Source organism: Rhinoraja longicauda, chromosome 24 (assembly GCF_053455715.1).
Source record: "Rhinoraja longicauda isolate Sanriku21f chromosome 24, sRhiLon1.1, whole genome shotgun sequence".
Taxonomy (NCBI): Eukaryota; Metazoa; Chordata; class Chondrichthyes; order Rajiformes; family Arhynchobatidae; genus Rhinoraja; species Rhinoraja longicauda.
This window is the reverse complement of record NC_135976.1, coordinates 32,387,760-32,412,912: the sequence shown is the minus strand read 5'-3', so window position 1 is coordinate 32,412,912 and position 25,153 is coordinate 32,387,760. Positions and strand designations below refer to the sequence as shown.

The 25,153-nt window shown below is 47.3% G+C and overlaps 1 protein-coding gene across 2 annotated transcripts in view; it reads right to left on the bottom strand.

Annotated features, from left to right (window-relative positions):
- Positions 1-2,388: 2,388 nt before the first annotated feature.
- The window catches only part of LOC144605580 (polymeric immunoglobulin receptor-like), a 161,049-nt gene continuing 138,284 nt past the window's right edge, over positions 2,389-25,153 (bottom strand). For both annotated transcript variants that reach the window (XM_078421009.1, XM_078421010.1), the window contains 5 exons: positions 15,068-15,382; positions 14,113-14,221; positions 10,064-10,149; positions 4,588-4,634; positions 2,389-3,610 (listed from right to left, as the gene is read on the bottom strand). In XM_078421009.1, coding sequence (XP_078277135.1) covers positions 3,332-3,610; positions 4,588-4,634; positions 10,064-10,149; positions 14,113-14,221; positions 15,068-15,382 — 836 coding nt within the window. In that variant the 3' untranslated portion in view covers positions 2,389-3,331. The remainder of the gene's footprint in view (positions 3,611-4,587; positions 4,635-10,063; positions 10,150-14,112; positions 14,222-15,067; positions 15,383-25,153) is intronic.

The following is a 25,153-nucleotide window of genomic DNA, read 5'->3' as shown; positions in this document are numbered from 1 at the left end:
CCTTACAGCGCTTACTGCACCAGAGACCCGACTACGGGTGCTGACTGTATGGAGTTTGTACGTTCTCCCCGTGACCACGTGGTTTTTTTTCGAGATCTCCGGTTTCCTCCTTTGCTCAACGACAGACAGGTGCAAGATAATTGGCTTGGTAAAATTGTAAATTGTCTCCAGTGTGGGTAGGGTAGTATTAATTGCTGGTGGTGCAGACTCGGTGGGCCGAAGGGCCTGTTTCCACGCAGTATCTCTAAACTGAACATGAGGACCTTTCAATCTCTTGCCGTTTATAAAACCGTTCAGCATTTATGCTTTCTTCACCTGTTATCTCATAAGTTGTATTTCCCACATCCTTGTGCATTCACTTAACCCAAACTGCATTCCACAATGACTCTCTATGTCCTCTTCATAGCTTACACTTTCATGCAGCTCATAACCAAAGGCTTTTGGTTTGAATATGGAACCCAATATGCACTATTTATTTTATTTGTTGAACTTATTGTTTTGTTTGCTTGTATTTTATCCATTGAGCACTTGCTGGATTAACCAAGCACTAAACGTTATTTATTCCCTTATAATGTAATGGCTCAATTGTTAGCACGTACTGTCTTTCTGCTGACTGGTTAGCATGCAATGAAAGCTTTTCACTGTACCTCGGTACGCGAGACAATAAACTGAACTGAAACTGAAACTATGTTTACAAACCTGTTGTGCTACTGCAAGTAAGAATGTCATTGTTCCATTTCGGGACATATGACAATAAAACACGCTTGAGTAAAAAATTATCGCAAGTGAAGAGAAAAAAAAAGCTTAATTGTGTGTTATTAATCTCAATATTGAACATGATCTCAGCGTGACTTTTCCTGGAAGCAGAAACATTCTCTGCACAAGTACAGATTCATCATCTTCAATATACAATATTTGCCATCTCCAACTTTTGTTTCGTTTTGTCTGTGTCTTCTGCGATGCAGGAGGTGCCTTGTCGATTGACACACTCACTCATTCTGCATAGAAGTGTTCAGGTGGGTTATTTTCTCAGGTGCTGTGATGAGATTTGAACCCACAACCTTTAGATGTAGATAGAAGATGTTTGCACTGTAACATAACTCCTCCTAGTCGATGCTGGGGATGGGTGTGAGGAAGGAGACTGCATCATTCACTGCATTGAGCAAAGTGACTGCTATTTGCATCAGTAATTTAATGCCAATTGCTGATCATTGGGAACAAGGGAGTTGAAAAATGAGGAACTGCAGATGCTGGTTTGCAAAAAAAAAAAAAGACATAAAGTGCTGGAGTAACTTAGCGGGTCAGGCAGCATCTCTGGAGAGGATGAATAGGCGATGTTTCGGAATGGGACCCTTCTTCAAATGGGAGTGGAATTTAGCTTTGTTTTAGTTTAAAGATATAGGGTGGAAACAGGCCCTTCAACCCACCAAGTCTATGCCGACCATCGATCAACCATTCACACTAGTTCAATCTTATCCCACTTTCACATCCTAAACACCAGGAGCAATTTACAGAAGACAATTAACCTACAAACTTGCACGTCTTAGAAATGTGGGAGGAAACCGGAGCGCCCAGAGAAAGCCCACGAGGTCACGGGGAGAACCTACAAACTCCACATAGACAGTACCTGACGTCAGGATCGAACCCGGGTCTCTGGCCCTCTACCGCTGCGTCACTGTGCAACCCTGAGTTGGGGGACTTAATTTAAAAAGGCTTGGCAAAGTAAGTAGTATTTAGGAAGGAAGTGCAGATGCTGGTTTAAACCGAAGATGGACACAAAATGCTGGAGTAACTGAGCGGGACAGGCAGCATCTCTGGAGAGAAGGAATGAGTGGAGTTTCAGCTCGAGACCCTTCTTCAAAGTAAGTAGATGTGTCGATTACAGCAGAGTAACCTCAATTCAACCATGGCGTAAAGATAGACAATAGACAATAGACAATAGGTGCAGGAATAGGCCATTCGGCCCTTCGAGCCAGCACCACCATTCAATGTGATCATGGCTGATCATTCTCAATCAGTACCCCATTCCTGCCTTCTCCTCATACCCCCCTGACTCCGCTATCCTTAAGAGCTCTATCTAGCAACAAACAACACTGGTCCAGGTAGGGGGCTGCTGAGAATATAGGGGACCTGGCGTAGGGTGGGAGGGTAACAAAGGGGGACCTGGCATGGGAGGGGGGGCGCCGTGAACAAAGGGGGTCCAATAGGGACTGTAATGAATACTTTGTAATTGTCAGCGCCCTATACCTAGTGACCCTTTCCATACTTGTGTATGGTACGCCAAACAACAGAATTACCACTGTGACATGACACATGTGATAATAAGGTATCAATTAATCAATCAATTAATCAATGGCATAAGAAAATAACTGCAGATGCTGGTACAAATCGATTTATTCACAAAATGCTGGAGGAACTCAGCAGGTCAGGCAGCATCTCGGGAGAGAAGGAATGGGTGACGTTTCGGGTCGAGACCCTTCTTCAGACTGATGTCGGGGGTGGGACAAAGGAAGGATATAGGTGGAGACAGGAAGATAGAGGGAGATCTGGGAAGGAGGAGGGGAAGGGAGGGACAGAGGAGCTATCTGAAGTTGGAGAAGTCGACGTTCATACCACCGGGCCGCAAACTGCCCAGGCGAAATATGAGGTGCTGCTCCTCCAATTTCCGGCGGGCCTCACTATGGCACTGGAGGAGGCCCATGACAGAGAGGTCAGACTGGGAATGGGAGGGGGAGTTAAAGTGCTGGGCCACCGGGAGATCAGTTGCGTTAATGCGGACCGAGTGCAGGTGTTCAGCGAAGCGATCGCCGAGCCTGCGCTTGGTTTCGTCGATATAAATAAGTTGACATCTAGAGCAGTGGATGCAATAGATGAGGTTGGAGGAGGTGCAGGTGAACCTCTGTCTCACCTGGAAAGACTGTTTGGGTCCTTTGATGGAGTTGAGGGGGGAGGTAAAGGGACAGGTGTTGCATCTCGTGCGGTTGCAAGGGAAAGTGCCCGGGGTTGGGGTGGTTTGGGTAGGAAGGGACGAGTGGACCAGGGAGTTACGGAGGGAACGGTCTCTGCGGAATGCAGAGAGGGGAGGGGATGGGAAGATATGGCCAGTGGTGGGGTCCCGTTGTAGGTGACGGAAATGTTGGTGGATGATATGTTGAATCCGCTGGCTGGTGGGGTGGAAGGTGAGAACGAGGGGGATCCTGTCCTTGTTGCGAGTGGGGGGAGGGGGAGCAAGAGCGGAGCTGCGGGATGTAGAAGAGACCCTAGGTAGAGCCTCATCTATAATGGAGGAGGGGAAGCCCCGTTTTCTGAAGAAGATTAATCAATGGCTTTTCTAAGAAGTCACTGTGGCATAAATAACTTGCACAGTGTTCTGTGGATTGTGAGGAGAAGGAGCTTTCTGTCGGGCAATTTGGCTGACGCTTTGAGATGTAACATCTGAGCAAGTGACATTGGCCTCATCAGTACTCAAGTGGGTCCCTGTCGATTTCCTTTGAAATTGCACTCCTGCATACACAGTTTGATTTTGATTAGAACAAGGGCAAGCTTCCTTCTTACGTTGAAGGTCTGACAGTGTTGCATAAACAATGCTCCCTTTTCCCGCTGGCAATTCCTGAAATACAAAAGAGAAACCAAGATTTGTCTGATGATTTGTGTTCAGTTTTAGTCACTATGTTAAGGGAAAGATGCTGTCAAGTTGGAAAGGGTGGTGGGAAGATTTGCAAGTATGTTGCCCAGACTCGAGGGCCTGAGCTATGGGGAGAGGTTGAGCAGGCTCGGATGTTATTCCTTGGAAGGCAAGAGGATGAGGGGTGATCTTATAGTGGTGTAAAAAACCATGAGAGGAAATGATCGGGTAAATGCAGAGTCTTTTGCCCAGAGTAGGAGAATCGAGAACCAGAGGATATAGGTTAATGATGAGGGGGGAAAGATTGAATAGGAACCCGAGGGGGTAACGTTTTTACACAAAGTGTGGTTGGTGTATGGAACGAGCTGCTGGAGGAGGTAGTTGAGGCATGTACTGTTGTAATGTTTAAGAAACATTTAGATAGTTACATGGATAGGATGTTTAGAAGGATGTGGGCCAAACTTAGGCAGGCGGGACTAGTGGAGATGGCTCGGCCGCCGTGGAATCAGAGGAGGGAAGCAGACGTTTCCAGTCCCTGTTCACTCCCGAAGACCGGGACTTGGTGAGGAGATGGTGGGAGCCTGCGACGGCAGCAGACGCTGGTCGAAGGGCCGGTAAGAAGGAACCGGGGGGAGGGGGGGGGTCTTTCTTTCCACGCCATCAAGGTTGGCTGCGGGAGGCATAATAGGCCTTTATGGCCAGCTGCAGTTGGGACTGTGAAATGCCGCCAAAACCTGGCGACTCTTGCATATTGACTCAATGGGTGTCTATGTATGATATACATATTGCACTTATGTTTCGCAATAATCATCTGATCTGTATGCAAAAAAATAATCTCACTGTACCTTGATGCATTTGATAATAAAGGAACCATAGAACCTTTGAAGCAGATTAGCGAGGTTGAATTTTGGAATTTTGTAAGTTCCTAAATACTCAAAGAATTCATACTTTGCTGTCTTTACCTGCATTTCATTGTTATATTTTCTAGGAGGTTTGTTCCACTCTGATTCTGGAAAACACAATGTTAACAATTGAAAGGAGCATGTCTGGAACTTGTTTAACCAGCCATCTTCCTGCATCTCGAGTTGGAAGGAACTGCAGATACTGGCTTAAACCGAAGATGGACAGAAAATGCCGGTAATAATAATAATAATAATATAATAATAATAATAATAATAATAATAATAATAATAATAATAATAATAATAATAATAATAATAATAATAATAATATTCATTTATTGTCATTGCAACGAGTACAACGAAATTAAAAAATAGCCAATCCTGACGGTGCGTACAAACATATATGCAATAAATGCAAAAACAAATAAATACATAAATACAATTAAATACAATTATATGACCGATTTTTTAACGGTGTTGCCTAGTGCAAGGTAGTGTTCAGTTCTCGTATGGCCCTGGGGTAAAAACTGTTCTTAAGTCTGTTTGTTCGGGATTTGATCGACCTGAAACGTCGACCAGAGGGCAGATGAACAAACAGACGGTGGCCGGGGTGGGATGGATCTTTTATTATTTTGCCTGCTCTACTGAGGCAGCGTAGGCTGAACAGGTGCTCCAGGGAGGGCAGTGAGCAGCCGATGATTTTCTGGGCCGTCGTGATGACCCTCTGAAGGGCCTTCCTGTCCTTTTCTGAGCAGCTGGCATACCATGTGGTTATACAGTATGCCAGCACACTCTCGATGGAGCAGCGATAGAAGGACAACATGAGCTTCTCCTGCAGGTTGGTTTTTCTGAGGATCCTCAGGAAGTGGAGTCTCTGCTGTGCCTTCTTTACTGTGGTGATGGTGTTGGTAGACCAGGTGAGATCCTCTGCGATGTGCGTACCCAGGAACCTGAAAGCTGGTACCCTTTCCACACAGACCCCATTGATGTAGAGTGGGTCGTAATCTCCACTGGTTTTTCTAAAGTCAATTATAAGTTCCTTTGTTTTGGAGGAGTTCAGGACCAGATTGTTCACTGAACACCATGCTGCCAGCCTTTGGATTTCATCCCTATAGGCTGTCTCATCTCCTTCTGAGATGAGTCCAACCACAGTCGTGTCATCCGCGAACTTGATGATGGTGTTGGTGGGATGGGTGGGGGCGCAGTCATGAGTGTAGAGGGAGTAAAGGATGGGGCTCAACACACAGCCCTGTGGTGAGCCGGTGCTCAGTGTAATGGTGGAGGAGAGGTGAGGGCCTATTTTGACTGTCTGGGGGCGGTTGGTCAGGAAGTCCTTGATCCATTGGCAGATGGTTTGGGAAAATCCAAGGTCGGAAAGTTTGGTGACCAGTCTGCTCGGGATGACCGTGTTAAAGGCAGAGCTGAAGTCGAGGAAGAGCATCCTCACATAGCTCCCCTGGTGTTCAAGGTGGGTCAGTGCAGTGTGAAGAGCAGTGTCGATGGCATCCCCTGTAGACCTATTTGCTCTGTAGGCAAACTGGTGTGGGTCGAAGGTGGGTGGGAGGCTGGCTTTGATGTGCTGCAGGACCAGTCTCTCGAAGCACTTTGTGATGACCGGTGTGAGTGCTACCGGACGGTAGTCGTTAAGACCGCTGATGACAGACTTTTTCGGCAGTGGGATGATTATGGCGGACTTCAGGCAGGGAGGGATGGTGGATTTTAAAAGGGACAGGTTGAAGATTTTTGTGAAGACCTCAGATAATTGGTCTGCACATTCCCTCAGCACTCTGCCCGTCACACCATCGGGGCCTGCAGCTTTCCTGGGATTCACTGCTCTGAGCACGCGCTTAACATCATACTCCTGCACAGTGAAGGTGTTGCTGTCAGGTGCTGGAGAGGGTGTAATGTCTGCCACTGTAGCTTTCACCTCGAAACGAGCAAAGAAACAGTTAAGTTCCTCTGCCAGCGAGGCGTCGCCGTCGGCAGTCGTGCGGTTGCTGGTCTTGTAGTTGGTGATGTGCTGGATGCCTTGCCATACCCGCCGTGGGTCATTGTTGGAAAAGTGGTCCTCAATCTTCCTCTTGTAGGACGCTTTGGCATCCTTGATGCCTCTCTTCAGGTTGGTTCTAGCAGCACTGTATAGAGCTCTATCATTAGACCTGAAGGCGGTGTTACGGTCCTTGAGGAGAGACCTGACTTCCTTTGTCATCCACGGTTTTTGATTGGGGTACAACCGGATGCGTTTGTCGACGGTGACATTGTCAACACAGTTTTGGATGTAGCAAAGTACAGTTGATGTGTACTCCTCCAAGTCATGATCCTCAAAAATATCCCAGTTGGTCCTTTCGAAGCAATCCTGCAGCTGCGAGGAAGCTCCTTCAGGCCATGTCTTAACAGTCTTTATGGTGACTGGAGCTTTCCTCCTGAGTGGGGTGTATGCTGGAGTTAGGAATATGGACAGGTGATCTGACTGCCCCAGGTGTGGTAGTGGTGCTGACCTGAAACCCTTCTTAATATTTGAGTAAACCTTGTCTAGTGTGTTTTTCCCCCTGGTAGCACATCTTATGTGTTGTTCAAGTTTCGGGAGAACTGACTTTAGGTCTGCATGGTTGAAGTCCCCGGCTATGATGTGGGCTGCTTCTGGATATGTGCTCTGTTGTGAGTTTATTGCACCGAGCAGGTAGCCTAAAGCTGTGCTAGCGTTAGCATTCGGTGGGATGTAGACTGCTGTTACTATAACCCCTGTAAATTCGCGAGGAAGGTAAAAAGGCCTGCATTTAACTGTTAGGGACTCCAGATCAGGAGAACAGTGGCTATCTATGATTTGGATGTTAGTGCACCAGCTGTTGTGCACATAAATGCATAACCCCCCCCCCCTTGCTCTTACCGGAGTCGATGTTTCTGTCCCAACGAAACGCTGTACGCCCGGCTAGCTCGATGGCTCCGTCTGGGATAAGTGGATGAAGCCATGTCTCTGTTACTAAGAGAATGCAACAGTCCTCCACGAGTTTGTTTGCTGATATCTGTAGTTTTAGTTCGTCCATTTTGTTGATGATGGATCTGGCGTTGGTGAGGAACATGCTGGGTAGCGGTGGTTTGTGTGGCTGTCTCTTTAGCTTGGCAACTATACCGGACCGGCATCCTCGCTTTTGCTTCCTGTTTCTCCTCCGCCTGCGACGCCCGTTCGCGCCGACAACTATCCACGGAGCGCCCGGTGTCCTGGCTATCTCTTCCGGTATATTTCGCGGGTGTGGAAATTCGCGCACAAGGTCCCGATTGCACTGGAATCCGATGATCAGAAGGTCCTTTCGGTTGTAGGTAGGATTTGCCTGATTTTCCTGGTTTGCATGACTAAAATTGACTAACAGACATAACACAGATAACACACATAAAACGCACCGAAAGGGAGAGCTGTGAGCCGCTGCGTCCGTGCGCGCGCGCCGGTGTAACTCAGTGGGACAGGCAGCATCTCTGGAGAGAAGGAATGGTGACGTTTCAGGTTGAGACCCTTCTTCAGACTGTTCCCTCCAGAGATGCCTGTCTCGCTGAGTTACTCCAGTATCTTGAGTCTATCTTTGGTGTATAACCAGCATCTGCAGCTCCTTCCTACACTTTTATTCATGAGAACTATAGAGGCACCAGAGGCCCATTTCGCAGCAAGCAGCACAATTCTGGTCAGGTCACTGCACTGAAAGTTCAAAAAGGATCAGACAGGACCCTTCTTGATTAGTAGGGGCTTCAAAGATTGCGGGGAGAAGGCAGGAGATTGGGGTTGAGAGGGAAAAAGTGATCACCCATGATTGACTAGCCCATTAATCAAGAACCCGTCAATCTACGCTTTAAAAATACTCAATGACTTGATCTCCACAGCCGTCTGTGGCAACGAATTCCACAGATTCACCACCCTCTGGCTAAAGAAATTCATCCTCCATTCATTTCTAAAGATACACCCTTTTATTCTGAGGCTGTGCCCTCTGGTTCTAGTCTCTCCCACTAGTGGAAACAGCTTCTCCACATCCATTCTATCTCGGCCTTTCATGATTCGGTAAGTTTCAATGAGGTTATCCTCATCCTTCTAAACTCCAACGAGTACAGGCCCAGTGCTGTATATAACCAACTGCAGCAGATTATTGAGAAATCCAGCTCCACACTTTCAAACACAACAGCTAATTTACTGAAATGTGTAGAAAGGAACTGCAGATGCTGATATTTACCGAAGATAGACACAATGTGCTGGAGTAACTCAGACTGAAGAAGGGTCCCGACCCGAAACTTCACCATTCCTTTTTCTCCAGAGATGCCACCTGACCTGATGAGTTATTCCAGCATTATGTGTTTATCTTAGCTAATTTGCCAAAGTCTAGTTTTTGATAACTGGGAGGGTGGGGTGCAAGTAAATCTCACGTCCACTCAATCTCTTAGTTCTAGTGCCATGGACTTCTAGATTTAGTGCTCATAGACTCAAATAGCATAGAAAGAGGCCCTTTGCCCCAACTTGCCCATGCTAGCCCAATTGCCCAATCTACACTAGTCCGACCTGCTCACCTTTGGCCCATATCCCACTAAACCATTCCTATTGAAGATAGACACAAAAAGCTGGAGCAACTCAGCGGGACCGACAGCATCTTGGGAGAAAAGAAGTGGGTGATGCTTGGAGTTGAGAAGTCACCTGTGTATCTTTGGTTTCAAACAGCATCTGCAGTTCCTTCTCACACAAACCATTCCTATCCATGTACCTGTCCAAATGTCTTTTAAACGTTTTTATAAAATTTGCCTCACCTACCTCCTCTGGCAGCTCGTTCCATATACCCACCACCCTCTGTATGAAAACGGTGCCCCTCAGGTTCCTATTAAATATTACCCTCGTCACCTGTCAGTTACATTGTTCTTCTGTGTTTCATATAACTAGATAAAAACACCTCAACTCTGGGTCCTGGTTAACAAGAACCGACTACAGTCACTTAACGTGGGGTGGCACAGTGCCACAGTCTGCAGAGCTGCTGCCTCACAGTGCCAGAGACTCGGATTCAATCCTCACCTCAAGTGCTGCCTGCATGGAGATTACCTGTTCTCCCTGTGTCTGCATGGGTTACCTCCGGGTGCTCCGGTTTCCCCCTGCATCCTAAAGACATGCACGCTTGTAGGTTAATTGCCCACTGTAAATTGCCTCTTGTGTGTAGGCGAGAGGTAGAATATTGGGGGAATTGATATTAACATGGAGACAACAAAGTTGGATAAGATTAGTGTGTAGAAAGGAACTGAAGATGCTAGTTTACAGCAAAGATAGACACAAAGTAGTAACTCAGTGGGTCAGGCAGCATCTCTGGACAAAAAGGATGGGTGACATTTCACGCTGGGACCCTTCTTCAGACTGGGTAAGATTAGCGTAGGACTAGAATAAATAGGTGGTTGATAGTCAGCGTGAACTCAGTGAGCCAAGGGGCCTGTTTCCGTGCTGTATCTCTTTCTCTCTCTCTCTCTCTGCAGGAAGTGATCACATACATCATGAAAGGATGAAGGAAACATAGAAACTCACCCCTTTGTCTACGCTTTAGACACCAAAGTAGACAAGCAAACATCACCACAAGAAGAACTCCAGCAATACTAAGCACAATTATGTATCTAAGGGACAGAGAAAGCAAAAGGGTTACTCTTGTTTCATCATTGATTCTTATCCATTGCTAAAGAATGAAAGTCCAACATCTGCAAGGTATCTTTCATGAGCTCAGGATAAGTCCAGCCCAATGAATGGAGTGCAGACGTTGCTGTAATGGGGTAAACACCAAACCCAATCTGCCCACAGCAAGTTCCACAAACAACATAAGGACCAACGATTGTGATGCTGGGTAAAGAATAAACCCAACTCAACCCAACAGTTGCACAGTATAGAGTTGCTACCTGGCAGCAGCAGAGACCCAGGTCCAATCCAGACTACAGGTGCTGTCTGTAAGGAGTTTGCATATTCTCCCTGTGACTAAGAGGGTTTCCTCCGGGTGCTCCGGTTTCCTCCCACATCACAAAGACGTGCGGGTTTGAGGGTTAATTGGCCTTTGGTAAATTGCCCTTAACGTGCAGCGAGTAGATGAAAAAGTGGGAGAACATAGATCTAATCTGAAAGGGCGATTGATGGACAGCATGGAATCAGAGGATGGAAGGATTTGTCTCCTCGCTGTACCTCTATACTAAAGTAAAACTAAACTAACTGTGTGTGAGATATGGCCAGTGGCATTGTCAGTGTTAGATATATCTGCCGATCTTACCTCAAATATTCACAGCTCACAGATTTACAAAGGAAACACCCCTTGTTCAAAACCAGTCAACAGTCAATAAATGTAGGAAGAAATTGCAGTTGCTGGTTTGAACTGAAGATAGACACAAAATGCTGGAGTAACTCAGCGGGACAGGCAGCAACTCTGGAGAGGAGGGATGGGTGTCGATTGGGATCGAGACCCTTCTCCAGACTAAAGTCAGGGGAGAATGAGATACAGAGATAAGGAAGTGTAAGATGTGAAAATGAAACAAAGGGGGTGGAGATCAAGGAAAATGTAGAATAGATCATTGTTAGCTGGGAGACGGTAACAACAAAGCAAACAGAGATAAAATATAATTGGGCACAGACTGGTCGGAGTATTGGAAAGGGAATGGGATGGAGAGTGAGGGAAAGCAAAGTTTACTTGTAGTTCGAGAAGTCAATATTCATACCGCTGGGGTGTAAGCTGCCCAAGTGAAATATGAGGTTGTAGGGACATACGGATTGGCCAGGGGGTCTCGAACCCTCGGATTGGCTAACGGGTCACAAGGTGCGGGAGCGCGCGGAATTCGTTCAGTCTGGCGCCAAACTCTCGAGATTAGGTAGTTAAGTAAGTGTGTGTCCTAAACTAAGTGCGTTGCGGTTTGTCACGGGTTTCACTAGAGAATAAACTCTTTTGGCAACATCACCCGGTTTGGACTCGCTACATTGGTGACCCCGAACGCGAGATTTGAAGATCACAACAGCATGTCACAGGTGGGAGCGAGCGCGGGCGAGGGTTCACCTACCGCCATTCTGGGCCCATCAGCCGCACCTGTGGTTCGTACAAGCGGAATCCCAGTTCCATCTTAAGAGGGTGGAGGAAGTTCCACCACCTGGTGAGCTGTCTACAGCCGGAGGTGGCCGCGCGGGTGGGTCAGTAACTGACCAGCCCTCCCCAAACCGAGCAGTACGTGGGGCTCAAGAGGCTCCTCCTGAGGATTTTTTACTGGAGCCAGAACCAGCGGGCTCTGAAGCTCCTCCATTTACCAGAGCTGGGCTACCGTCGGAGTTGATGACCGAGATGCTGACATTCATGGACGACCATCAGCAGTGCATGGTTTTTGAAGCGGCTTTTCGGGAGAAACTACCCAGGGTCGTCAGGTTAGTGTTGGCGGACGTCTCGTTTGAAGACCCGGTAGCGTTCGCCGAGAAAGCCGACACGCTCGTCGGGGAGCGACACACCCGAGGCGACTCGGTTAATCGGGTCTCGAGGCCCAGCGGCAGTCGGCTGAGCGGCCGAGAGGGTGGCGCAATGGCCGCTATTTCGCAGTCAGCCCGCCAAGAAGGGGCTGCAGCACCTGCTTATTGGCAGAGGGCTCGAGGAACAGGGCCGCATAGACGCGGCTGGTGCTTCTTCCATCAGCGGTGGGGCAGTGAGGCCCGAAGCTGCAGATTTTTTGGGTCACCGGGTTACACCGGCCGGTGCCACTCCTCGCCCGCAGAGGCGATGGAGGGGCCACTGGAGCGGAGAGCGTAGGTGACGGGGAGCGCTTGATCGACAACGGCGGCCTGGGCCCAGCCGTAGGCGGCGGGGGGCCGAGAGGTGGCAAACAGGGCGCCGCTGGCGGGACCAGTGGGGCGGCCACGGGCCGGCCCCAGTGAGGAGGTTGGGCCACCGACACGGGGAGGTCCTGGTCCAAGTGGGTTCTCTGGCTCCAGTCCCGACCTCCAGTCACGGAAGCACAGCAGTCCACGTCCCGTCGGACTTGCGGGATTGCGAGTTCGTGTTCCTTCGAAAGGATTCCCACCACCCCCCTCTTCGGCCGGTTTACCAGGGCCCGTTCCGGGTGCTGAAAAGAGGGACTGTCACCCTCACTTTGCAGGTGGGAACTCGCCAGGAGTTCGTTTCGGTATCCCGGCTCAAGCCGGCCCACTTGAGCCAGGACCTCCCCGTGTCGGTGGCCCAACCTCCTCGCTAGGGCCGGCCTGTGGCCGCCCCACTGGTCCCGCCAGCGGCGCCCTGTTTGCCACCGCTCGGCCCCCGGCCGCCTACGGTTGGGCCCAGGCCGCCGTTGTCGATCAAGCGCTCCCCGTCACCTACGCTCTCCGCTCCAGTGGCCCCTCCATCGCCTCTAGCGGCGGCGCCCTCCCCGCCTCCTGTCACGCTGGTGGTATCGGCCTCCCCTCTCCGTACGCGTTCCTGGCGGGAGGTCCGGGCGCCTGTGAGGTATGGTTTCGAGGGTTCTGTGGGGGGTCATGTAGGGACATATGGATTGGCCAGGGGGTCTCGAACCCTCAGTTTGGCTAACGGGTCACGAGGTGCGGGAGCGCGTGGAATTCGTTCAGTCTGGCGCCAAACTCTCGAGATTAGGTAGTTAAGTAAGTGTGTGTCCTAAACTAAGTGCGTTGCGGTTTGTCACGGGTTTCACTGGAGAATAAACTCTTTTCGCAACAACACCCGGTTTGGACTCGCTACAAGGTGCTGTTGCCCCCAATTTGCACTGGGTCTCACTCTGACAAAGGAGGAGGCCCAGGACAGAAAGATCAGCGTGGGAATGGGAGAGGGAGTTAAAGTGGTCAGCACTGGGAGATCAGGTAGGTTTAGGCGGACTGAGCGAAAGTGTTCAGTGAAACGATCGCCGAGCCTGAGCTTGTTCTCGCCGATATATAGGAGTCCGCACCTGCAACAGGTGATACCGTAGATGAGGCTGGAGGAGGTGCAAGTGAACCTCTGCCTCACCTGAAAAGACTGTCGGGGTCATTGAACAGAGTCGATAGGGGGGGGGGGGGTATAGAGACAAGAGAGTTAGATATAGCTCTTAGGGCTAGCGGAATCAAGGGATACGGGGGAGTAGGCAGGAATGGGGTACTGATTGTGGATGATCTGCCACATTGACTGGTGGTGCTGGCTGGAAGGGCTGAATGGCCGACTCCGGCACCTATTGTCTATGTATCTATGTATGTGTCTATGTGTGTATGTGTGTATGTATGTATGTATGTATCTATGTATCTATGTGTCTATGTATGTATGTATGTATCTATGTATCTATGTGTCTATGTATGTATGTATGTATCTATGTATCTATGTGTCTATGTATCTATGTATCTATGTATGTATGTATGTATGTGTCTATGTATGTATGTGTCTATGTGTCTATGTGTCTATGTGTCTATGTGTCTATGTATCTATGTATCTATGTATGTATGTATGTATGTATCTATGTATGTATGTGTCTATGTGTCTATGTGTCTATGTGTCTATGTGTCTATGTGTGTATCTACAGTTCCTTGTGTCTCCACCTCTCATATTGCAAAGCAAGGCCAATCAAAACATGAGCAAGAGAACGTTATACCTATTAGAGAAACTGGGCGCAGTGGTTTCCTGATGATTGTTTTCGGATGTTACTTTTGTATTTGAAGTAAACGCTACTGTTGTTAACAATTCATGAGTAGATTCGGGTTCTGTTGAGAAAAGGAAATAAAAGACAATTAAAGATAGACAAATAAATGCTGTAGTAACTCAGCGGGACAGGCAGCCTCTCTGGAGAGAAGGAATGGGAGAAGTTTCGGGTCTGAGGATGGGTCTCGATCCGAAATGTCGAGACCCATCCTCGTCCAAAGACGTACAGGTTTGTAGGTTAATTGGCTTGGTATAAATGTAAAAATGTTCCTTGTGTGTGTAGGGGAGTGTTAGCGTGCAGGGATCACTGGTCGGCGAGGACTCGGTGGGCCTTTCTGTACACTGTAGACGGCGTGATAGTAATCATGTATATAGTTTTATCTGCTGATTGGATAGCACATGGTAAAAAAGCTTTTCACTGTACCTCGGTACACGTGACAATAATGAACCAAACTAAAACTAAACGGAAAGTTAGTGAGATTCCTGGAAAACTTCAGCACAATGTGAGGGCAGGAAATGGTCGGAGATCTGTTGCATGTTCTGTGGCTTTATGGACCTAGAATAATTGTGTTTGGTTTTAGTGGGCTGACGCAGGAAGGAAAACCTTTTATGTGGATATTTGCGAAGACTGCTCCCGATGTGCTCAAGGGTCTGATTCCCTCTTTTGTTAATGATTATCGATGTGTTTAAGAGCATGAAGTGGGTGACCGCTCAGTGGGCAGAGCACGCACTGGGTGACACCAGCATGTGTGGTGTTTCCCCACCCCCCCCCCCCCCCCCACCTGCTCCCCACAGGTCTCTGCACTGTTGTGGAGCCTCGGGATATTGGTGCTGCCCTGACCCTTCCCGGAGAAAACATGAATCAGGCATTTCAGTGGAGACGTCAAGTCAATTGCTGAGAAACGTACTGTCAGATACTTGGAGATAAATGTTCACCAATGTGTCCGGGCCACGTGTAGTAATTCCACAGCTGTACCATCCTGTATCTCGAGGGAGAAGGTCCTCCACAGTCACAGTAAATTTTCCTTTTGTCGGGTTATCTGTGATTGACACTCTTTCCCACCGTCCGAGTTGCCCATTTGTTCCCACGACAACTGAACACAGGTGAGTCCACCCTTGACACCAGTATTTTGTGTGTGAGCTGTACCTTGCACCATAGTGGCAATCGATTGTGATATTTTTCCCCACAACTCCACTTACATATTTCTTTGCCCACAGTGCACCTGAAACGGAGAAGAAAAATCTTCAGAAAATGTACAGCGCAAATCTACTTAACACCGCGTTTGCTGACCCACCCACTCTTCCACTAACCAACGATGGGCCGAATGGTCCAACCCATGTCCGACATTCACTTACCCTTGAGCCAAACACAAAGTGCCAGTGTAATTCCCAGATCAGGCAGCATCTGTGGAGGGAATGTTCTGGTGACGTTTAGGTGACGTTGGGACCCTTCTTCAGACTGATTAAAGTAGGGTGGGGGAAAGCTGGAAGAGAGGTGGAGATGCAATAAAGCCTGGCAAGTGATAGGTGGAAGGTAGACACAAAATGCTGGAATAACTCAGCGGGACAGGCAGAATAACAAGGAGAAAAATAATACGCGACGTTTCGGGGTTGTGACCCTTCTTCCGAGCTGCTGCCTGACCCGCTGAGTTACTCCAGCACTTTGTGTCTATCTTTGGTATGAACCAGCACGTGCAGTTCTTTGTTCCTAACTGTTTACACTAATTGGGCAGCACAGTGGCGCAGCAGAGACTAGCTGCCTTACAGCACCAGAGACCCGGGTTTGATCCTGACTATGGGTGCGGCCCGTACGGAATTTGTACGTTCTCTCCATGTTTTCCCTGGGTGCTCCAGTTTACTCCCACGCTCCAAAGATGAATAGGTTTGTAAGTTAATTGGCTTCTGTAAATTACCCGAAGGGTGTAGGGTAGAACTAATGCATGGGTAATCTCTGGTCGGCTTGGACTTGGTGGGCTGAAGGGCCTCTTCCAGGCTGTATCTCTAAAACTAGCTAATTGTTAAATTTAATGAGCCGTGAGCATATTCTTCGAGGTCCTTCTGTTCCTCCACACTCCCTCAACATCCATTTATTAATGGCTTTATTTAGACCTCTTTGTCAAATGTAATTCCTCTCACTTCTCTGGATTAGATTGTCTTTGCCACTTTTCTGCCCTACTGAGTTGTCCATCCATATCCCCCCCCCCGGGGTCAAAAGCCTTCTCCTCCCTGTCAACCATGCAGCCGACTTTGTCTCATCTGCAGAAGTCATCACCATGCCCCCAACATTTATCTACACCAATGATGAGCACTGAGGCTTTTTATGGAGGGCAAACCTCTTTTTACGGGTAATATTTGCCATCTTCCCCATGTACAAACTGGGAAATAGTCACCTACTTCACGCTACCTCACAAGGCCACCAGCATAATCGTGGACCAGGTTCAACCCAGTGACTCCTTCTTTACCTGTCTACCATTAGGCACGAGGGACAGAAGTTTCAATGCAATGCTCCAGATTCAGAGACAGTTTTCTTCCCAACTGTTATCAGGCAACTGACCCATCCACTAACTAGCTAGAGCGTAGTCCTGACCTATTTACCCCCTTGAACGATCAATTATTGGGCTTCATAGGACTTTATCTGGCACTAAATGTGCGGGGATGGCTGGGCGGCGCGGACTTGGTGGGCCGAAAAGGCCTGTTTCCGGCTGTATATATATGATATGATAAATGATATTCTGTTTATCCTGCAGTCATACACTGTAGATGGCTTAACTGCAATCATGTATAGTCTTTTCGTTGACTGGATAGCAAGCAAATAAAATGCTTTTCGCCAGGGCTGGATTAACATAGTAGCAAAAGTAGCATTTGCTACGGACCCCGCGCTTTCGATGCATGAAGACAGTCAACGTTGGCCTTAGCTCATGCATCTGAGCATCAGTAATAACATTTTAAAAAAAATTAAAGGTGGACACAAAATGGAGTAACACAGAGGGTCAGGCAGCATCTTGGGATAGGAATGGGTTAAATTTCGGGTCGAGACCATTATTCAGACTGATCTTTTAAAAAAAAAAATTTTTTTTTAATTGACTTGGTCACAAGAAATTAATAATATTTCATGCTGATGACTTTGACAAATATGCATAGTTGGAGCCTAAGAATAAGAAGGAACTGGTTACTTATTGCAAGAGCAAACCTCAGCCCAAGAGGAAATGGGACGTCAAACAATTTAATATCTGAACTTCAAATAAGAGGAAGTGTAAAATCGAGATAACTGTTTGGCATTGTTGCTTGGCTGCTGTTAGTGAGTGCACGCAAGCAATAAAACAATGTTTTGTAAATAGAAAGGGTGGTTTGCACTTTGACACTGTTACCTTAGTTTAGTTTAGAGATAGAGCATGGGAACAGGCCCTTCGGCCCAACGTGCCCGTGCTGACCAAAGATCACCCACACACTAGTTGTATCTTACACACTAGGGACAATTTACATTGACCATATTCCCTATTTGCAGAGGCCAATTAACCTATAAACCTGTGTGTCTTTGGGATGTGGGAGGAAACCAGAGCACTGGGAGAAAACCCATGCAGTCACAGGGAGAAAGTACAAACTCCATACAGACAGACCCCTTAGTCAGGATTGAACCCAGGTCTCTGGTACTGTAAGGCAGTGACTTTACCGCAGTGCCACTCTCCCAGCCACTTGTAATTGTCTCTGTTCTTTCCATTCACGATGGGTTGTGCTTTCAGATTAATTGGCGGCCGTGATTTATGTGTGGCACAGTGATAGGAGGAGATTGGAAGACCACACTCTAATATTGAGACAAAAGAGACTGCAGATGCTGGAATCTGGAACAACAAACAGCACACTGGAGGAACTCAGTGGGTCAGGGAGGTTTGAAGTCGTTATTTCAGATCGAGTCCCTGCACCAGGACTGAGAGGGGACACAGATGTTTGGCAGCTTATAGTTGTACAAAAGGGTGGGAGGAAGATGGCTGGCTGGTTGAGGAAGATGGAACTGGATGAAGAGGATGTGTTTGAGAGAGAATGCACAAGCAGAACATGAGATGCTGATTGATAGCTCACAACTCAATGGTATAAATGTTACATTTTCCAATTTCGGGTAATTCACACACTCTGTTGTTCTCCTCCCACACAAGCCCACCTGCCGATCCTGATTCTCTCGCATCTCCTTCCCCTGCCTCCCCTGCTGCTACGTATCTACCCACCATCCCCTCCCCATCTCGTTCACCTTTCATCTACCACCATCTATACCCCCAACTCCGACCCTTCAAACTTTCAACCGTTCAACCTTTCATGCCTCCCTTCTCAGTCCCGAAACAGGGTCCTTTTTGCATTCACAGATGCTGCCTGACCCGCAGAGTTCTTCCAACATACCGTTTCTCGTTCCACGCCCCAATATTGTTCAGTTGTCTTTACACCTGCAAGCATTTAACTATCTCCACTGCAGAAATGGTGCACAAGACCTGGATAAATTCTGATCACCAAAATGAAAATCAAAATCAAACTACGGAGGTTAAAAAAATCTAACACGAAAACAACAACAAAAATCAGGTGGTCAGGCCGCATCTGTGGGGAGAGAATTAGGTTAGGTTTTTGGTCGAAGGGTCTCTGATCTGAAAGGATAACTCTTTTTCTCGGCACACCTGCGTATTTCCAGCACATGTGAAGGAAGGAACAGCAGATGCTGGTTTACACCCAAGATAGACACAAAATGTTGGAGTAACTCAGAGGGACAGGCAGCATCTCTGGATAGAAGGTATGCGTGATGTTTCGGGTTGAGACTATTCTTCAGCCTGTCCCGCTGAGTTACTACAGCATTTTGTGACTGTCTAGAATTTCCAGCGGAGTCTGGTCGCGTGAACATCCATGTCAAGCTGTTACTTACCGGGCAGGCAATAAATGAGAAGAATTGGAATCCACATTGTTTTATCCAAGGAGACCAGGTTAGCACAGGTCTGCTGCTCAGCCCTTAGACCTCAGACTGAATGGTCTAACAAATATTACATGTATTAAGAATGAAGAAGCAGGGAACAGGACGTCTGATTGTGAAACCAGACTGAGACTGCTGATCAAACCTGAAACTTTAGAATTTGAACGTCTCAGTTAAATTCAAAAAATTTAATTTAGTTCAGTGAACAGTCCCTTCGGCCCACCGAGTCCTTGCCAACCAGCGATCCTCGCACATTAACAATATCCTACGCACACTAGGGGCAATTTTTACATTTACCAAGCCAATTTTCCTATATACCTGTACGTCTTTGGAGTGCACAATAAAAGTAATCCAAATTTTGTTGACTGATGAAAATAGCCCAGCCTTTTATTTTTACTTTTAGAGATAGTGTGGAAACAGGCCCTTCGGCCCTCTGAGTCTGTACCGACAAGCAATCACCCTATACACTAGCACCATCCTACACACTAGAAACAATTTACAATTTTTTTCCAACCTACCAAAGTCAATCAACCTACAAACCTGTACGTCTTTGGTATGTGGGAGTAAACCGGAGCACCCGGAGGAAATCAACGCAGTCACATGGAGAACGTACAAACTCTGCACAGACAGCAGCCGTAGTCAGGATCGGATCTGAGTCTCTGGCGCTGTGAGGCAGCAACTCTACCACTGCCCCTCTGTCCCACCCCTAACAGTCAAGTCAAGCCAAATTGATTGTGATGTGCACAAGTACAGCGAGGCACAGGTAGAATGCAAATCTGACAGCAGCATCACAGGCACATGTCAACAAAAAAAATTCCCAGCCTAGATTGTATTAGAGTCATGGAGTCATACAACACAGAACCAGGCCCTTCGGCCCAACTTACCCCACCTCACTGCGTCTGGACAATTGATCCAAGGAAAACCTCATCCCTTCACCTCCACTCTCCTGCTCTGTAAGAACTTTGTATATTTAGAACAGAATATCACTAGAGTTGAGAAGAGGTCCTGTAGCAATGCTGCTAAGACCAGCATTTCCGATCGAACTTTCTTCTGCTCCAGAAATTGTCTTTTTTGGAGGGGTTTCTGTAGTCTTCTTGGTTTAGGATCTCACCCAGAAATTTGCAGCTCAGACAGTGATGTACTCTACCAGTTGGCACTGAAGCGCTCGTACGCCGTGTGCTCATATACTTGGGAGGGACGTTGTGGACAGGAAAATTTCACGTGGACTCTGGGGCTTGTTTCGAGAACAAATTATTTTTATTACAAATTGGCCAACTTTGGTTACACATGTCCTGGGGCAGATGCCCTCAGATACAAAGCATTCATTGCCTTTTACACAACCGCATCTACATTACCGTCCTCCCCTACCTTGCATTCTCAGTGAATACAAAAGATAAAGGAATTCATGTCAATTGCTCTGCTGTGCTGCTGCAAGTATATATGGTAATAAAACACTCTTGACATTTCTTGCACTCTAATGGGCTATAAAAGCTATGAATATATCTGCAGTTCTGTGCTAAATTACTCCCCTCCCTCTCCCCATTTCCCCTTGGCTAGGCAATATCCAGGGATGGGCTCTCTTGAGATCATTTTATCTGCAACTGGTCACTGAGGCAGATAAAATCCAGTCTTGACCAAATTTCTGTGAGGCCCCTTACCCAGGCTTGAGGATCATTTTACATCTTGGGCTTATCTGCCTTTTATCCACTATCCACTTGAGCCCACAATATTTTGGTCCAGAGGCAATAGGTTGTGGTGTGCTTAGGCTGACCCTTGCAAGGAATTATGATGGGATGGTTGGGGAATTTGTGGGTGGAGGGTGGGTATTTCAAAAATGGGAAGCAATGCCATTTTATCATTTGTATACATGATTGAGGCTCATTCATTATACTAGCGGATGAAAGAAATTGGTGAAGGGAGGTGAATTCATAAGGTCATAAGTGATAGGAGCAAGCAATTTGGCCCATCAAGGCTACTCTACCATTCAACCATCGCTGAACTACCTCTCCCTCCCTAACACCACTCTCCTGCTTTCTCCCCAGAACCCCTGACACATGATAAATTGAATGAAACAGCTCAGAAAGAGCTTGACAAAGTATAGCTATAAAAAGATGCCGGTGTATACCAAAGACAAACCCAAAATGCTGGAGTAACTGAGATGGTCAAGAAACATATCTGGCAAAAATGGATAGGTAACATTTTGGGTCAGGACCTTTCTGCAGACCATCTGAAGAAGGTCCCAACCTCAAAAGTTACCTGTCCATTTTCTCCAGAGATGCTTCCTGACCTGCTGAGTTACTTCAGCATTTTGTGTCCATCTTTGACAAAGTACAGGGCAGATTAAAGCAGTGTAATTTTAATAGGGTGGTGAAGCAAGTATAGCCAAAAACGCACACCGAATTAAAAATCTCTCCTAAGAAACAACAGAGGCATAAATTGACTCAGGGTTCTCTGGAGTCCCAGTAGAGTGGGGTTTCCGATTGCGCTTTGGGCGGTTGCTTTGAAAATTGATATCTGCATAAACGGCAGCGTTGTCAGTCACAGGGTGCTTTGATCTCGGCTTCCTTTGACATTTCACCACTGCATACGTGGGTCCACCTTCATTGTTATCCAAATGGGGAGCTGCCCTGTTGTTTCCAAGTTGCTGCAGATCTGCATCAACGTGGTTCCCTTCCAATACTGACATTTCCTAAAACATAACAAAATCCATTTTTACAACCTAATAGATCTGAAAGGTCCTCAACAGATGTCTATTGCAAAATAGGTCTCAGACTGTTAAGTGTACGGAACAAGCCATGGCTGCTGCTTACAACACGAAGAGAGCGCAGCGCAGTGGCACAGCGGTGGAGTTGCTTCCTGACCGCTTAGACCAGACCAGTTAGTCTGACATCAATGGTGGGGAAGATGCTGGAGTCAATTATAAAAGACGAAATTGCGGAGCATTTGGATAGTAGTAACAGGATTGTTCCGAGACGGCATGGATTTACGAAGGGGAAATCATGCTTGACTAATCTTCTGGAATTCTTTGAGGATGTAACCAGGAAAATTGACAGGTGGATGTGGTGTACCTTGACTTTCAGAAAGCCTTTGACAAGGTTCCACATAGGAGATTAGTGGGCAAAATTAGAGCACATGGTATTGGAGGTAGGGTACTGACATGGATAGAAAATTGGTTGACAGACAGAAAGCAAAGAGTGGGGATAAATGGGTCCCTTTCAGAATGGCAGGCAGTAACTAGTGGAGTACAGCAAGGCTCGGTGCTGGGACCGCAGCTATTTACAATATACATTAATGACTTGGATGAATGGATTAAAAGCACCATTAGCAAATTTGCAGATGATACAAAGCTGGGTGGTAGTGTGAACTGTGAGGAAGATGCTATGAGGTTGCAGGGTGACTTGGACAGGTTGTGTGAGTGGGCGGATGCATGGCAGATGCAGTTTAATGTGGATAAGTGTGAGGTTATACACTTTGGTGGTAAGAATAGGAAGGCAGAGTATTATCTGAATGGTGTCAAGTTAGGAACGGGGACGTACAACGAGATCTGGGTGTCCTAGTGCATCAGTCACTGAAAGGAAGCATGCAGGTACAGCAGGCAGTGAAGAAAGCCAATGGAATGTTGGCCTTCATAACAAGAGGAGTTGAGTATAGGAGCAAAGAGGTCCTTCTGCTGTTGTACCGGGCCCTGGTGAGACCGCACCTGGAATACTGTGTGCAGTTTTGGTCTCCAAATTTGAGGAAGGATATTCTTGCTATTGAGGGCGTGCAGCATAAGTTTACTAGGTTAATTCCCGGAATGGCGGGACTTTCATATGTTGAAAGACTGGAGCGACTAGGCTTGTATACACTGGAATTTAGAAGGATGAGAGGAGATCTTATCGAAACGTATAAGATTATTAAGGGGTTGGACACGTTAGAGGCAGGAAACTTGTTCCCAATGTTGGGGGAGTCCAGAACAAGGGGCCACAGTTTAAGAATAAGGGGTCGGCCATTTAGAACTGAGATGAGGAAAAACTTTTTGAGTCAGAGAGTTGTGAATCTGTGGAATTCTCTGCCTCAGAAGGCAGTGGAGGCCAATTCTCTGAATGCATTCAAGAGAGAGCTGGATAGAGCTCTTAAGGATAGCGGAGTCAGGGGGTATGGGGAGAAGGCAGGAACGGGGTACTGATTGAGAATGATCAGCCATGATCACATTGAATGGCGGTGCTGGCTCGAAGGGCTGAATGGCCTCCTCCTGCACCTATTGTCTATTGTCTATTGTCTGACAGCGCCTACAACAGGTTTGTAGGTTAGGAAGTGTAGGAAAAGTGTAGCATCTCAAGAGAGATGGAATGGGTGACGTTTCGGGTCGAAACCCTTCTTCAGACTGATGTTAGGGGGGCGGGACAAAGAAAGGATATAGGCGAAGACAGGAAGACAGAGGGAGAACTGGGTAGGCGGGGGGGGGGGGTAGTGGGGGGGGGGGGGGGGGAGAGAGAGAGGGACAGAGGGCCTATCTAAAGTTGGAGAAGTCAATATTTGTAGGTTGTGGTAGCTGACCTGCTGAGTTACTCCAGCATCTTGTGAAATAAATGTTTGTAGGTTAATCGGTTTAGTATAATTGCAAATTGTTCCTAGTGCGTGTAGGATAGTGTTAGTGTGCGGGGGTCACCGGTCGGTGTGGACTCTGTGGGCTGAAGGGCCAGATTCTGCGGAGGATCTCATAACTGGAGTGGACTTGTGTTGCTAAATGGCCTGTGTAAACACATGTACTACGATGAGCCAAAACATTATGACCAATTGCCGAATATGCTGTTGGTCCTCCGTGTGCAGCACCATACGCAGCAGGGAGTGATGCACTGTGTATTGTGACACATTCCTCCCGTGACTACCATTAAAATTTTCTGTGACTTGTGCCAAAGTAGATCTTCTGTCGGTTCGGACCGGATGGAATAGTCTTTGTTGCCCTCGCACATCGATGAGCCTTGGGTGCCCAACACCGTGTCGCTGGATTGTGATTTGTCCCTCCTCGGACCACTGTCGGTAGGTACTCACCACTGCTGACCAGGAGTACCCCACAAGCCTTGCCGTTTCAGAGATGTTCTGACCCCTTCATCTGGCCATAACAATTTGGCCCTTGTCAAAGTCGCTCAGGTCTTTACTCCTGCCCATTTCTCCTGCATCCAACAGATCAACTTCAAGAACTGACTGTTCACTTGCTGGCTAATATATGCCTCCCATTGACAGGTGCCATTGTCACATAATAATCAATGTTATTCACTTCACCTATCATTGTTCATAATGTTTTGGCTCATCGGTGTAATTCAATATTGTATATTCTTCATCACTCAGAGAATTTATATTTCACATTTTTACCTGGGTTTCATTGTTGGCTTCACCTTGTGTTGTATTGCGCTTGGATTCTGGAAAATATGTTGTCGATAGGGCCATATCAGGTACAGATTTAAACATCATTCATTCAATTATTTCATTTATTTGTTCTATGTAACTTCTATATCTCTTGTTTCCCTTTCCCCTGACTCTCAGTCTGAAGAGGGGTCTCGCCTCGAAACGTCACCTATTCCTTTTCTGCAGAGATGCATCCTGACCCGCTGAATTGTCAGAGCATTTTGTGTTTATCTTCGGTGTAAACCAGCATCTGCAGTTCCTTCCAACACACTGAAACATCTACGTGTTGTGCGCAAGACCTTATATTTAGGAGAACCACAAAAATACTGCAGTATATTTGCACGCACGGAGCAAGGACCTGCACTGTTGTTCTGGTTACTGTAAGTAATGTTCAGAATGGATCATATTCCCTGTGCTCTACCCATCCCTCCCTAAAGCTGCCTAAACCTACCTGATCTCCCTGTTGCTCAACACTTTAAGTCCCCCTCCCATTCCCACACTAACCTTTCTGTCCTGGGCCTCCTCCATTGTCAGAGTGAGGCCCAGCGCAAATTGGTGGAACAGCACCTCATATTTCGCTTGGGCACCTTACACCCCAGCGGTATGTACATTGACTTCTCTAACTTCAAGTAGCCCTTGCTTTCCCTCCCTCTCCATCCCC